The sequence below is a fragment of the Marmota monax genome, unplaced genomic scaffold (assembly GCF_021218885.2).
Source record: "Marmota monax isolate L192 unplaced genomic scaffold, Marmota_monax_Labrador192_F-V1.1 WCK01_AAM20220418_F8-fsc00076, whole genome shotgun sequence".
Taxonomy (NCBI): domain Eukaryota; kingdom Metazoa; phylum Chordata; class Mammalia; order Rodentia; family Sciuridae; genus Marmota; species Marmota monax.
In genome coordinates, this window is record NW_026692843.1 from 353,231 (window position 1) to 369,259 (window position 16,029).

The 16,029-nt window shown below is 53.5% G+C and overlaps 1 protein-coding gene across 24 annotated transcripts in view; it reads left to right on the plus strand.

Annotated features, from left to right (window-relative positions):
• Tacc2 (transforming acidic coiled-coil containing protein 2) overlaps nt 1–16,029 on the plus strand; it is a 191,743-nt gene that overhangs the window by 139,698 nt on the left and 36,016 nt on the right. For all 24 annotated transcript variants that reach the window (XM_046448736.2, XM_058580716.1, XM_058580719.1 and 21 more), the window contains one exon: nt 9,651–9,787. In XM_046448736.2, coding sequence (XP_046304692.1) covers nt 9,651–9,787 — 137 coding nt within the window. The remainder of the gene's footprint in view (nt 1–9,650; nt 9,788–16,029) is intronic.

The following is a 16,029-nucleotide window of genomic DNA, read 5'->3' on the forward strand; positions in this document are numbered from 1 at the left end:
ATTGTACCCAGGCACAGTTTGCAGACTGTGGCATGTGGTAACAAACGAGCTTTTAAAACTTCCCCAGTTTCAGGCTCTTACCACAGCACATTGGCCACACCATGTCACATTGGCCACACCATGTTACGTTGGCCACACCATGTCTAGTCCATGTGCTTCTTTTATTTCAATGCACAAAATTGTGATGGAGACTCTGTGACACACAGGATCATGTATTTAGCAGAGCAGGAAAGAGGCATTCTGGAGAATTGTCTGGCTAGTGGGGAATCTCTGTGGCACGAATTTGTTGAACATCTACTGGCAGGACCTTGAGAATGACCAGTTTTCAGATAAGTGAAATGTAACAAAAACTAAACCAAAATGGGCACAGTGGTGCACACCTGTGATCCGGTGACTCACCAGGCTGAGGGATCACAAGTTCAAGGCCAGCCTCCGCAACTTAGTGAGACCCTGTCTCAAAATGAGAAATAAAAAGGGTTGGGGATGTGGCTCAGTGGTAGAGCCACCCCTGGGTTCAATTCCTAGTAATGCCCCCCCCCCCCCCCACAACAACAACCACCAAACAAAAACCCAAAATTAAAACCAAGTGTGTTTTTACTGAGTTGGGCAAAGCTCCAGAGTCTCTGAAGACCTCTCCCTGGTCCAGCAGGGAGTGTGACCAGTGGGGACAAAGGTAGGATGCTGCTTGGATCTCCCCAGGAGCTCCCCAGGCTTCCTGGGCCTCTGGAATTTCCACCACCTGATGGAATGTGGGTGCAAGGTGTGTATGTTGTTGAACACAGTGATCCTCAGAGCGATCCGCGTTCACATGGAGTGAAACAGCAGGTGGAGGTGGCACAGGGAGGTGCATCCTGCGCAGTGAGAGCCACGGATCCGCCCCATTACTGTTATCCATTGTGATTTGCAGGCATTGAAGTACCAGCTTAAAGGGAAAGTTACGAATGACAAATTATAAAGTCAAGACACGTGGCCTTTAATTATTAATGGGAAGTGCAGTGTTCACATTAGCATGGCAGCTTCCTCCTGACTGGAGGGGGAAGAGAGGAGGGGAGGTCGAAGCCTGGGAAACCTAGAGCCATGGTGCTGGGTCAGGTGGAGGCAGAGAATTCAGAGATAGATACAAAAATGTATGTGGATGGGGGAGAAAGACAGACAGACACACATTAGACAGAAGGAGCTGGGACCTGGGTCCTTGGACCAGAGCTGCTCCTTTCCCCTGCAGAGCCGAACCCCCATGGCCCGGTCTTTAGAAGAGTCTGCTCTGAGATCACCCATCCCTTTCGTGTCCCCTTGACCCTAGGATGGCATTGCCCTTTGCCCAGGCTCCCCAGGCACTCTGTAGGAGCCGAGAATCCAAGCCTTTGCAGGCCTGGTGGCCTGGTGTGGGCCTTCCCACTGGTTGAATGAAAGAATGGGCCAAAGCAAAGGGGAGAGAGGTGAGGAGGGACGAGTGGCAGGAGTCACCAGGAGTCACCTGCTGGCCCGACTCACTGCCCTCTGGGGTGTCCCTGATCCCTTCCCTTGTGGGTGAAAATGCTCTAGAAAACTGGACGCATCCAAATGGACCAGAGACTGACCTGCCGACAGACTCCCTGGTCCATGCTTAGGAGCTTCTGTGACCCAGGGGCAGGCACCTGGCTTAGGATGAGATTTGTGCCCTTGTCTCGGCTCATCCTCAGGACCTGGGGACTCGACTGTTTGAGAGTGGGGCTGGCTCACCTGCCCAGGTGCCCGCTGGTGATGGATGGCAGGTTCTGCTGCATAGTGCTGGTAGGTCTTGCCCCTCACTGTTTCGATGACTGGCTGATAATGAGGAGGAAGCCCTGAGGTGAGCGGATGTGGGGTAGATCCTTTCCTTGCTGTTCGCAGCCTCAGCCTGGTACTGGGGTACCTGCTCAGGAGACCACACTTCAAACCAGAACACTCGGGGAGTGTAGACCATGAGCCCCGATGCAGGGTGATGGCCCCAGGGAACCCCTGAGGGTGAGACGGGGTGGCCTGGGGGGAGCTGACTGACCCTGCTGACTGTGTCTGTCCTAGATTCTTGCAGCCCCTCGGCTTTTGCCAAACTCCTGTTGGCTCCTTTTCTTTAATCTGTTGCCCTAAACATGATCCAGCTGCTCAGATCCCAGCTGGGTCCCCTTGGTCATGTCTGGGAACCATATGACATTTGGAAGAACTTGCTGAACAATCTGAGCTGGTCCCCAAGTCCCCAGCAGTGTGTGACGGGCCCCAATAGGGCCGGAGTCCTCCCCTGTGCCCCGGCAGCCTGAGTGTTTCTCGTGTCTGTGTTTAAATATCTTGTTCTGAATTCCAGAACTTCCCTAAGTGCTGCCTACCTGTGGGACTCTTTCTCTTCCTACAGAGGCAGACACGAATGTGAAAGTACATAAGCATTTATGTACATTTGTGTATGTTTATATGTCATCATTTTATTATGAAGAAGCTCATACTTACATACGTTTCTTAATTGGCCTGCTTATTTCAACACATCATTTAGCTTGGAGCTCTCCTAACTGTTCCTGCAACCCAACCCCTTCTAGGCGGATGGTGCCCAAAGAGGACCTGTTAACTTGCCAGGTGCTGGGGAAGCCCCCGAGGTTGGCTGGACAGTGCTGCTCTCCTCCTTATGTTTTTTGGCTCAGTAGTCACACACCCGTCATGGGTGCCCACCTCGATACCCTGCCCTTTCTAATTGATTTGGAGCCAAGGTTGGTGGTGCACACACCTGTAATCCCAGCAACTAGGGAAGCTGAGGCAGGAGGATCGAAAGTTCCAGGCCAGCCTCAGCAAGTTAACGAGACCCTGACTTAAAATAAAAAGGGCTGGAGGTGTACTCACTGGTAGAGCGCCCCTGGGTTCAATTCCCAGTGCCACAAAAACAACTAATTTGATTTTGTTTCGTAAACCAGATACTAAGCCTCTCAGACCCGTGTATGAAATTATGAGAGCTAAATATGTTTCCAGAGAAGCCCAGAAGAGCTTTTTGGAGGACTTTAGAGCAAGCTCTGTGCATGGGTTGGTGGAACAGGGAGGTTTCTGTGCTTTCTGGGGTCCTGGTTGGTTTAAAGTAAAGCTTCCAATCGGACTGACTCAGTAAGGAGCTCTGCTGCCAAGAGGAGGTTTCCGGGACATGAGTGCATGGAAGTAGGGACGTGCAAGGACAGCTGGTGCCCCTTTATTTTTCTTGAGTCTTGATCACGCTCGCTGGCGGGCACGCGCGTACACACCCACTTGTGTACAGTGTCATGCTGAGCGTTCTGCAGGTGCTGGCCTGTCCCTGGAGACAGGATTGATTCCATGGCTCAGGAAGGGCGAGGCAGAGCTCTTGTGATTCAGAGCAGCCATGTTCTGAGGACACACACGGTCCACAGACACCCTGGCCAGGCGGCGACCACACTCTACATGGCCTCCAGATCCTCTTTCATCTCCCAACTCGGTTGTTTTGACCAAATAAAACGGAAGGCCCAGCCAGCACGCGAGCAGATCACACCCCCATTCTCTAATGCCTGGGGTCCAGGGGAAGAGTCAGAACTTGCAAAATAATCCAAGGGCCTGGGAGGTCAAGTAGCTTGTCTAAAGTCACGTCTTTGTCAAGTGAGTGACATGACATTTGTTCTTTGGGCTCCTTGCCATTCACTCCACCTTCTGACTGCCTTTTGGGGAAGTCTGCCTGTCCTCTTCCATTGGATTGCTTCCTTACGAAGGTCCCCTGACCTCTACTAGCTAAGACATGGGCATAAACCCAAGGAGGGTCAGTCAGATGCTCCCTCCCAGGAATTTCAACCATGAGCTGAGTGCTGGGTGATCCAAAAAATGCCTGGAGACCCACAGTCCTCTATCTAATCGGAATCCTCCAGAACCTGATAGTAAGTTGTACTTTTGTCTTAGTTATCCAGAGTTAAGTCCTGCTTCTTGAAAGGACTTCAGTTACATTTAATTTACAACTGGGTGTAACTGGGTCTGAGAGACCCTTCATCTGTGTGGGCTCTTTCCCCTTGGCCTGCCACCTCTCTAACCTGGGGGCAACTGGTGTGGCCTTGGCCTTCGAGCTCTGCTAACCTCTCAGCACAGCCACCAAGTGATAGACACTTGGCCTCTGACAGCAGGGCCATCTTATTAACCCAAGACACTGGGTGCTGGGAATCTGGGGTAAATGTGTCTGCCTTGATTTTCCCTAGGTGACCGTAGGTGTTAGTCTAGAAAACTGGCAGCCTGGCTTGTCAGAGCTGACTTTGTGTTCATGGAAGACGGCTCCTGAAGTCTGCTTCCCAGCTACCTGCCTGTCCCAAGGGGTTTCAGCATTTGGTTGTTGAAATTGTGTTCTTGCCTCACCTCCGTGAGAGACATACATCAGAGCAGATTTCTTTCTCCAACCAGGATGGTGCATTAAAGAAAAAGACCCTGGCATTCAGCCCCTGAGCATCTACCAGTCAGGTCAAGTCATTTAGACAGGAGTGTGTGTGCTTGCACATTTGTGTGTGTGTGTGTGTGGGGGGGTTGGCTGGGATTCAGGGAAGTATTTTGTTGAATAGAATCTAGTATGCAGCAGTTTTGAAAATATCCACTTACTCACAAATTCATCAGACTCCCGCATGAGATGCAGATGAATGAGTTTGTCTAATCTGCTGAGGGCTCAGTTTTGTTTCTGGAAGCTGCCCCTCTCTTCAGGGACAGCAGATGGTCTTTTGGCCTAGAGATGTTGGCTGATCTTCCCCAAAGTAGAGCTTTTGGCCAGATCGGTGGCCGTTGCCTGGGCTTCATCTTCAAGAGCAAGGTGGGGGGCGGGGTGAAGAAAGGGGCAGCCTGACCTCAGGCAGCACTGACCTCTGCATGGAGCTCAGAGGGTGTGGCTTACGTCATGGGAAGGCCCTGTGTCTAGCATGTTCTTTCACCCTGGGTGGGTGGTCCGAAAACTTCCATCGCGTCCCAGATCACGTTCATGTTGGGACTTGATCTAGAAATAGATGAACATGAGCACTCCTTACCAGCCAATCTTGATCATCAGGTAGCACTGGGTGACTTTGGGTTTCCAGGGTGGGCGTTGTGGTACAGAACACAGATTCCTATTTGGAGGCAGCCCCTGATGGAGTCAGGCCTGGTTCTGTGGAATTTCCAGCTAAGGCTGCCACAAACCGGCCAGAGACTTGGGCAAGTCGCTCCAGGTCTCTGGGCCTCAGTTTCCTCACCTGTTTAAAAAAGACGATGGTGTTTTAATCAGCTTTTTGTCATTGTGACCAAAATACTCGAAAAGAACAATTCAGAGGGAAAAAAGTTTATTTTGACTCATGGTCTCAGGGGCTCAGTCCATAGCCAGCTCTAGCTCTGGGCCCGAGGTGAGGCAGAGCATCCAGGTGGAGGGATGTATCTAGGAAAGCAGCGTAGAACCTGGCCACCAGGAAGCAGAGCTCTTCTCACCAAGGACAAAGTGTACACCCCAAAGGCACAGCCCGGTGACTTGCTTCCTCCAGCGACCACCTGCCTGCCCAGTTAACCCAGACCAGCACTACTTAGGCCACAGCTCGCATGACCTAACCATTTCACCTCTGAACACTTTGCATCGTCTTCCGCCTGAGCTTTTGGAAGACACCTCATATCTAAACCACACAAGTGGGATAAAAAGATCCCTTAACTTTTCTTTTGGAAACTTGTATGGTCTCTGCTACTTATTATCCCCAAACCTTGAATTTTCTCCAGTAAAAATTGAGCAAAATGGAACCACTTAGTGATGTGTTGGGAAACCATATTTATAGTACCTTTTTATTAATAGACGCCCATGTTTTCATTATGAACGCACACACTGACATTCACAGGTAGATCTGTATTTCTATATGTACAAGTGGATGTATATTATTATATCGTGTATGTGGGCTGGTCTTATACTATTTGATACTATCATAGTTCATATATAAGTAAAAACATGAAAATATTTAAACCAAATCACAAATAAAGGGAAAAGAGAGTCCACACTCGGGCTTCGGGGACAGTTTCATAACCTGTTTTGACACAGCGCATCACCGAGGAGGGCTGAACTCAGAATTGTGTTGGACAGCCTCCAGCTGTGGCTTTGAGATTTAGTCTTGAGAGCTCTGTGGACGTCTCTGAAATCTGAGAAAATAGCTGGATAAAAAAGCCTAACAGGTTTCCCTCTTCCCTGTGCACCACCTCACACAGTAGCGTACCACCGTGTGCTGGTAGATGGTTTTGTGCAGGTGGGTGGCTCTCTGGCCCTGCCTGACTTGTTGAAGACTGTCCCCTGGTTAGAGGACAAGCTCTGCAAACACAGGGGCTGTTTGTGATGAGCTCGTTGGTGATCAGGACCTCTCCTAGCACCGCGTGAGCAGGAGGGAAATCAGCAGAGATAATGCTGCAGTGGGCACCCCCAGCCCCGGTGTCAGCTCTCGGTTCATCCACGAGAGACTTTAGGATAAGAACATACTATAAATTGAGCTTGCGAAAAACATTTGGAAGCCACAGAAATCGTGAAAAGGGCATGGATTTTAAAGACAGTTTTGGATTTGAACCCTGGCTTCCATCATTTGCTAACTAACTACATGGCCGAAGGCAGAGTAATTTGCCTCTCTAAGCCATGATTGTTTCATCTGTAAAATGGTCTGTTTGAAGATTATAAGTAAGTGCACAAATGGGTTCAGTCCAGTGCCTGATGCATAACAAAATGTTCAACAAATTATAGTAATTATGCTTCTCATGCTGAGAATCAGAGCCACTGTATTTATGTTTGGCTATTAAGAACTGTTCAGACCATAGAAATACACATATCGTATTTGCATACTTACTTATATGGTGAACATAACATATGCCCATCTAGGGAAATATATTTACTTATAATTTAGAGATGTTTTAACAGATTGTAATGACAACATTTCTCTGTGATGCATACTTGTGGCATATTAATTTCCTCCCCCAACCCCACCCCAATTTTAAAGTGCGTGGAGCCATCACAGAATAATTTCTTACATTTTAGTTTTTTCTGGTTGGGGAAAAATAAAAAGAAAACAGCCTATGGGAATTGCCTTTGTGCCTTGGGGCTCCAAAACGCTGCTTTATTTTTATGTACAGACTCTTTGTGGGTGGACTGTAGAAACTTTTGCTCTTGGAAATGTTTCGAGCTCCTGGGAAACTGAATAGGGAAAAAAGAGCTAATTAAAAAAGCTGCCATCCGCCTCCTCTAATTAACTTGCTCTCCCCTCCCAGGAGAGGGCGCGGAAATATGAAAACAAGGCAGATGGCTCCGGAAGTGAGTGCCATTCCTGTGGCCCACGGTGGTCCTCAGTGTTTTGATGCAGAAATAGTTAATAATAAACAGGATAGGGGGCACAAAGGGCCTGGTGTGCCCCTGCCCTGCCCACCCCCGGCGCTGCCTCCCACATAGGCCCTGTGAATGGCGGTCCCTCCAAGCAGGTGTGCCATCGGGCAGCTGCAGCTAGACCCCAAGAGCATCCGGCCCTCCCTGTTGCTGTGCTGTTGAGAAAGACCAGGGCTCTTTGTGCTCCAGAGTCACATGTCACCAGTGCCCAGGGATGCAGAAGCTAGGGGGACGGACACTCAGTCCCTCTCTTCTCGTCTCAGCTTGGGTGGAGCAGCACTGGGGCCTCCGGATGCCGGAGAAGCTCATGGCATCTGTGTCTGGTGGTGTGGCTAACTGTTTTGGTGATAATGAAAGAGATTTAGATCTCAAAGATACCAGCGAGGACATTAGGGCTGGGAATTCGGGGGACAGAGGCTGTTCTTCCGTGGAGATGGCTTTTGGTTCCTGGCGGATGTGGTCTCCGGTGGAATGGGCCCGGTGGATGTGGTCGGTGGTGAGCAGCAGTCGGGCTCCCGGGCCACCGGCCCTTCGAGGAGGCTCTGGAGAGAGGCAAGTTGGCTTCGTGCGTCTTGTCAGTGTTGCCCCGATGCTGGGGGCAGGGTGGGGAAGCCAGTTCCTAGAGTCCACCCGGCCACCAAGGTGATCCAGGCTCTCCTTCCTCTTTGCTGCTGCGTGGTATGACCTCCTGTGTTCTCATACTTGTAAACAGACTCTGCAGAATCGCACGCGCCTAGATCTGTCACCGTCCCTGCGGGGATGTGTCTTAAATTCTCCTCTTGGACAAAAGCTTAGTCCTTTAATATTAATGTGTGTGTGTTAAAAAGTCAGTTTCCCTCTTGTGTTTGCATGAATTATAAGTATTTACTCATGAAATTCAATACTGTGCTGGCTTCGGCCCAGTGGAGCCCATCAAAAGCAGCTCTGGGGTTTGTTCATCTCTTTGGGTCCCTGGAGGACTTCATGGCTGGTTAGAGGAGTCAAGGTCCTTATGGGGGGTGGATGGGGGTGACCTCTGGCACTATGAGTCTCTCACAAGGGAACTCACCAAATGGCCCCTTTCTGTCCTCCTGGCAGATAGTGGAGGGATTGGTTTGGTTCCTGGTGCTCTCTGGCTGTTGGTCTTTAGAAGATGGTGGCCTGTACCTAGGTCACTGGTCCTCTGACCTGGGAGAGGCCAGCAGTGTGCCTGCCCCACAGTGTTGGCCTACCTGGCTCAGCGGCACGGGTGCAGCCCAGTGTGTCTGTCACAGCGTGTTCCCCGTCACCTGCCCCATTACTGCCTGCCAAGGTCATTCATGCCAATGTGCAGTCCTCAGAGCCCACCCTCTTGGTAGTTAACCGCCTTGTTGCAAATGAACCCATTGGTGTTCAGGTTTATTTATCATATTCTGAGATGGGAACTGGCCCGCTGCTGATGCTTCCACGCTGACCGTCCACGTAGCTGTGGTTGGGCGCCTGTCCACGGGCAGCTGGAGCCAGTGTACTGCTGCCCTCTGGCCCAGGCAGCATGTGGGCCAGTGACCTGGGGAGCGTCATCTTCTGGCTTAAGATGGAGCACATGTGGAAGCAGGTGAGGGAGCAGGGCTGTCTGCTGGGCTGTCTTAGCCCAGGGCAAGGCTTTGGCCATTGGCTGCCCATGTGACAGACAGTAGCTTCTCGGGGCGGACTTTTGGTCCACATCTCCAGGTGGAGAACCTTTCTTGTCCTGCAGGGCCCACAAGAACCGTGTCCACACCCTCGGGCTGTCAGGCAGTGCTTTGTGGCTTGGCCTGGTGCCCGTCCTCGCTGGCTCGCTGGCTTTCACTCACTCATAGAGGCCCATTCACTGTCCTGGGTGTGGGGCTCTGGGTTCTGTGAACAAGCATGGCATGTACAGCCCCGTGGAGGAAAACGAGGGCATGATTATTAGCAAGTGAATAAATCTCTGCTGACAGTTTATGAGGGGCGCTGGGAAGGAGGAAGAGGGGCACGGACGCCTAACTCCATGGGGTGGGAATTTAGGTGACAGGAACCACCCTGGTCCAACACGCATACTGCCCTGGGTCTGAATGGACGCCAAGGAGTGGGTACCAGAGTTCCTCTGGAGAGTCTGCTGTGGGCGAAGTTCCCCTGAGGTGACAAGTATGTGATCTGAGTAGAGCTGAGTTCAAAGAATAAGGGGTTTGGTCATAATCAACGTCATCACTTTCTCACCTCTGTCCCCAGGTGGTTGAATTGAGGGCCCACCTCTAGCTGCCCCTGTGGCTGGTGCTGTGTTGGAGCGCATCGTGCAGAATTGCTGTTGGCCCCGTCTGACCTGTCTCTCTCCTCTCTCCTTCAGGAGTTCTGACTCTGAAGAAGCATTTGAGACCCCGGAGTCAACGACCCCTGTCAAAGCTCCACCAGCCCCACCTCCGCCACCCCCTGAAGTCATCCCAGAGCCTGAGGTCAGCGCACCACCAGCCCCGGAAGAACCAGGTAACGCAGGGCCAGGGCCAGGGCCCGGGCCCCTGGGAGATGGGCGGTGACTCCTGGCAGTGCACACTGGAGGCGGATGCCCACCCCAGCACAGAGGGAGCAAGACCCTCAGACTCGTCACAGCCCGCAGCACTAGGCCTTGACTCTGGGCTGTGTCCTGTGTTTTGCAGGTTGTCGTCAGGGCTGGGGTGAGCGCCTACAGTGGATTGGGCTGGATTGGGCTGGGTGTGCTTTGCACTGGGAGCTTGTTACCCAGAGCCTCAGATGGTGTGCAGCTGGAGCAGCTGGGTCCTGGAACTTCCCAGCAGAATGTTGGATTCTGCTTTTTGACCCTGTGCTCCTGGGAGAGTGTCAGGCTTTGTCCAGCTGATGTGACTTTGCACTTGTGTTCCAAGCACAGAGCCCCCGTGGGCTGGGGAGTAAGACGAGAGAGAGTCCGCCCATGCTGGCCGCAGCCTCACCACCCTGGGGCTACCTGATTTTTCTTGCTTCTCCACACTCTCCCTCCCCTGGTGTGAGTGGCAACACCTTTGGATTCTGTTTAGATGTGGTGATCCCACTGCTCCTGTGGCTGGTGCTGTGTGCTTTTCCCGGTTTCTCCAGTGGGGATAAAGAGACACCCTTCTTAGAAAGCTTAAGAGAGTCCTGGAAGGAGACGCAGCCTGCCTGAAGTGGCCCCACGGGCAGGTCAAGGCCAGGTGGTGCTGTGCTAGGTCCTGGATGGCTCAGGGTCCCACACTGTAGGACCCACTCTGACCCTCCCCGGGTCCCCGCCCTCCCCGCCTAACAAGCATGGGGAGCTGACTCCCTCCAGACCTCATAAGCCTCCCGCAGCCACCGGAGGTCCACCCCAGCCCCAGTCCTAGCCATCTTCCCCTCCAGCCTGCGGAGGAACTGGGCTGAGGCTGGGACCTGCAGGCTGGTGTGCACAGCCTGGCTCAAGGCAGCCAAGAGGGAGGGAGCTGGCAGTGGGCAGAGGGTCAGGGTGAGGCTGGGCCTCCGTTTGTGCTCCTGCCTGGGTCAGGAGTCAGCCGGGCTGTACAATAGAATAATATTTTGACCTTGATGTTGATTTTAGAAAGTAAAAGGTGGAATTGATTTTATCTGCCCTATAAGTAGGCCAGTGATTGAAAAAGGATAATGCCAGGGCTTTGGCCCTGACAGGTGGGCTGCCCGGGGCAGAGGAAGATGGGAGAGGCCGTTTCCACGAGAGCAGACGCCTTGGCTGGGGTGGGACCCGGTGTTTTCACGTCCCCCGTCTTCAGCATCTCCTCGGCCAGCAGCAGAGTCAGGGCTCTGCTGAGTCAGGACGGAGGCTGGGCTCCGAGAGCCGGAGGATGGTATTTATCTGACTGAGGTGGGGAAGACCCAGAGGGCTGCTTGCAGTTCCCAGAGAGTCATTTGCTTCCCTTTCTTTATTTTATGTAATCATGTAAAAATGTATTTCCCGTACGGTTTTTACAAATTGCCCAGTTTTTGATGATAAGTGACTGAATGACCAACACCTTGTGAACCCTGGGTCAGGCACATGATTAAGGCCCGTGCAGGGCAAGGTCATTCATGACCATGGGCTCGTCTTCTGTTGTCCGATTCCCTGCTTGCTCTCAGGAACAGTTTTCCACTTCTTTTTGTTGCTGTTCTTCCTTGTGCCAAAGCCGAGAACAATTTCCATTCTTAAAAACACACACACACGCCACACCCACCTCTTCCTTAGGTGGCGGTTATAAGAGTGAACATGATGAGGCTTATGGGAGGGCCCCCGGGGGAAGGGGCTGGGGATGTGGATTGCCACTGAGTCACAGTCCTCAGAGCCTTTGATTATACCCCTGGAGTCGGAGCAGGGAGAATGGAGACTTTCCACCCGTCCTGAGAACTGCAGGGAGGCTGAGGGGAGGATCCTGCGAGGAGCGGAAGGTTAGACTCACCACTGCCCCACATCCCCCCTGCTTGGGCTGCACAAAGGCCCATTTGATTTGCCGCCCTTGTGAGGACCGCCCCCCAGAAGTGGCATCCCCTCATCCATTCTGCAGACCTGCATGGGGCATTGCAGAGGCGTGAGAAGTGCCTGAGAAGTGCCGTGGGGGGCTGTGGGGGCTGTGGGGGGCCCTAAGGGAAGAAAGGCTTGTCCTGGGAACCATGGGAAAGAATGGGCAGGAGAGGAAGAGCTATTGTTTGGCTTTCCTCTTCAGCGCCTGGAATGTTACCAAAGTTGCCCGAGGAACCTCATGAAATAACAGACCAGATCTTTGGCTGTGGACACAGCGTGGTTTGCCCTTGCCTTTGCCCCTGTCTGGCGTGGGGCAGGACTCCTTGGAGCCCAGCTTCCTTACCTGTAAATGAGGAGGGCCACCTGCAGGGCCTCTGAGATCCCTTCCCTCTGACCTGGGGGCCCTGTGAATGGAATGCTTGGCTATGGTACAGTGGCTGTGTTATCAGAACTCAGATCTGGCCACTGGGGACACAGTGAAATATCACACGATGCATAACATTTCCCACTTAAGCCTCTGCCTGTGTTGGGCCTGGGTTTGGACTTTTGAGTGTGTCATCTCCCATTCGGGTGAGAGAATTCTCCCTCACGCACGTGACACCCCTTTCCCAGGATGGCTCCTTGCGCTGGAAAGCAGGCTGCTGTCCACGTGGCGCTGTGAGCAGCTGCGCTCAGCCCCTGACCTGCTGCTGGCTCTGCGGAGGTGCTGGGAGCATGGTCACTGTGGTCGCTGATGCCCAGACGGCTGCAGGTGCAGGACTGTGAGACAGTCCGTGCTGCAAGCTGCAGCCTGGGCCGCGCCAAGGCAGAGGGCAGGGCCCAGGACTGTCAGGGGACAGCAAGTAGACAGACAGCAGGGCGCGTAGCAGGGGGTGGGGGCAGCGAGGAGGGTTCCGTTGAGCATTGTCCTCCACCGGGGACAAAGCTTGTATATTCATTCTTGCTGGGAGATTGCCCAGCCTGGGGAGGGCCCTGTTGGGGTCTCAGAGGTGACTGGAGCCACTCTGCACCCTGAGTGCCTTCAGCTTTCCTCTCTCCCCAAAAAGTGGTGGCCCACGGGGCTCCAGCTGTGGACTGCTGCTGTCATCTTGGCTCAGGAAGGTTCCCAATGCCAGGCCTGGCGGCAGAGTTCCCAGTGGCTTGTGTTTCCACTGTGCCCTCCACAGAGGACCCTGTTCCCTGTGTGTTGTCACTGGAGCAATCCATGTGGGTACTCACCCCGGAGACAGGTGGCCTCCTGGGCCGGGCATCCCAGAAACCAGAGAGGGGAGAGCCCGTCCCAGCCTTGGCAGGGTACAGGGAGCAGCGTCACTGAGGCATGTGCAGGATTTGGGGGGCTGTGCTTGTCATTTCCTGGCACTTGCTGTGCCCTGAAATGAGTACTTAGGTGGCTCCCCCACATCGTCCCCATAAGAATGTCTGGTTTACAGCTGAGGCTTGGAGGGGACAGCAGCATGCCCCAGGTTGGCCTTGCCTTGGTCTGTTCTGGCAGTTGTAATCGCCTCCCAAGGACCTCACCTCCTGATACGGTCACCTTGGGAGTGAGAATTGGTATGGGGATTTCTGGAGGACGCAGATGTCAGGCCGTAGGGTGCAGCAAGGGGGAGCAGGGCTTTTGAGACCAGGGGCTCCTCAAGCACTCAGGCCCCCCTTGGCTGGCTCCTCTCCTCTTGGCTGGAACAGGGAGGCTGCTGGGGCCCTGAAGCACAGCCCATCCTGAGGACCCCCATGTTAGGTGGGTGTGGTTGTGTCAGCTGCGGGTGGCGGGTGTTGGCCAGGCAGAGCACTAGTGCCTGGGCCACTTACTGCCCCCTCTCCCCTTCCTGGGAATTCCCTCTCGTTTCCAAGTACACCCACTTTTCCCTTACCTTGTGGGTTACGTGGCCCGGCCCGGAGTCATATTGGAGCCCCAACCCTCAACGTGACTGTATTTGGAGATGGGCCTTTTAGGAGGCACTGAGGTTAAGTGGGTCAGAGGATGGGCCTGGATCCTATAGCACTGGTGGCCCTGTGAGAAGAGAGGAAGGGCCGTGTGAGGACAGTGAGAAGCGCCTTCTTCAAGCTAAGGAGAGGGGCCTCTGGAGAGGCCAAATTCACTGACACCTTGATCTTGGATCTCCAGCCTTCAGAACCGTGAGGAACGAGTTTCTGTTGTTTAAGCCTCGAGTCTGTGATAGTTGCTATGGCAACGTGAGCTGAGTGACAGAGCTGAGAAACCCCAAGTGAGCTTTTTCACGTGATGAGCCTGGATACTAACTCTGTCCTCATACTGAGTCAGAAATGTGGAGTTGCCGGGCATAGGTTTCCAGGGCAGGCTGTGCCCAGGTGTGCACTGGCTACAGGACAGAGGGCATGTTGGTGTGGATGGATGGGCTGGCCTGGGGCCTAGTCCTTCCTCACCTTTACCTGCTTTGCCTACCTCTTAGTGACTGGCAGGTAGGAGGCACCTCGGAGTGTGAAATGAGTGGTCTTCATGCAGATGTGCATGGACATCGAAAAGTCCAGTGGGAACCCAGTGGACACACACTTGCTTTGGAAAGATCAAGGCCTGCACGTGGCAGTGGCCTCTCACATTGCAGGGCTTCCCAGCCCTGTGACGAATGCCATGGAGCAGCTTGCTTGGGGACCACACACCAACAGAGCAGCTCTCAACCAGGGACAGCTTTGCCCCCCAGGGGACGTGTGGCAATGTCTGAACACGTTGCTGATGGTCTCCGCTGGAGTGGGACATGCTGCCGATATCTACTGGGTCGAGGCAAGGGGTGCTGTACAGTGTGCCCAGTGGACACCCGGCCCCCAGGACAGAGATCTGACCAGCCCCAAATACCCATCATGCCCAGGGAAAGCAATGCTAAGCAGGCTCAGGTCTCGGGGCCCATGGTGATTGGATTATGGGGTGTCACTTCCACGCGGGAAGCTGTGTTAAGCAGGAGGAGCTCTTTCTTCTGGGGAAAGCAAATGAGCAGATGGTTAAGCGGCATATCTGCTGATTGCAGCACGATTCAGGGAGAACTCCTGACTTCAGAAGGCTGCGGAGACCGTGCAGCAGTTTAGCAAAGGAAGGTTGGCACGTGGCCTTGCTTGGAGATGACAGGCCCCTTCTCTCTCTCTGTTGGGGCCCATGTGGCTCCCCTGCTCCTCCTCATCCTCTCTGGGCCTCTGCCCTCTGTACCCAGTGTCCAGGGTCCTCCACAGGGCAGGACGACACGGTCACTGCTGATGGGAAGACGGGGTGCTCAAGGACACAAAGTCCCCCAGGAACAAGGAGGGGAGTTCATCTCAGAAAGGAGAGTGGCACCTGTTCTTTTGAGATGAGCAGGAAGCAGTGGGGTCAGGTGATGGTGGAGAAATCATTTGGTGGAAAGAGCTGAGCCAAGGCTCCGGTCAGGTGCTCCGTATTCAGGGTGTGCACTCCTAGCTGGGCTGGGTGAGGAGAGAAGAGAAGGCCTGAGGCCCCGACTGGCTCATCATGGATCCAGAAGGTGCTCTCAATCCAGGAGGCATTTGTTGAGTGCAAGACAGAGTGTGACAGTGGACGAGTCGGGTAGAGGAGACGAGCTCCTGTTGGGGAGGCCTGTGTGCTAGTCTCCCCTGCCTGATGGGGCTCGGTGCAGCTCCAGGAGCAAGCCCTGCTTGTGAGCAAGGTGTGATCCCCACCAGGGACTGCAGGAGTGAGCCCGGACAGCTAAGCCACCGGTGGAAGACACCTGTGCAGGCATTTCCCAGACCTGTTTATTGGGGCGACGGGTAGGGCTGCCAGATGGCAAACAAAAGTGCAAGGTACCCAGTTAAACTTGAATCTCAGGTAATAAATGATTATGATGTAGATATCCTCTTACTAAACCTGTATTCATTCATCTGAAGTCAAATTTAGCCAGACATCCTGACTTTAGGGGCAGTTTTCTCACGGGGATAGGGACCGGCCACGACAGACTGCTCAGGGTCTGCCTCGTCAGAAGAGACGCCCCTGGAGCCTGCTGCTATGCCCAAAGCCACCTGTCCTCTGGACTCAGAGGGACACGGTACTGTAAGGGAAGCACACTTGGGCAACACCGCACGTCACACTTGTACCAACTTTTCCTGTCCCTTGTCCTGCATGCTCCCTGTACTGAGGACTTTACAACATGAGCCCTCTCGTCCGGTGACATGTTTTTAGTTTTCTGAAAGAACATTTCCTAGCATCCTTTGATGCTCAGACAGCTGGGAGCCCCGAAATGCATGAGAATGTCCCTGGTGCAAGCAGAGCCCAGAGTAG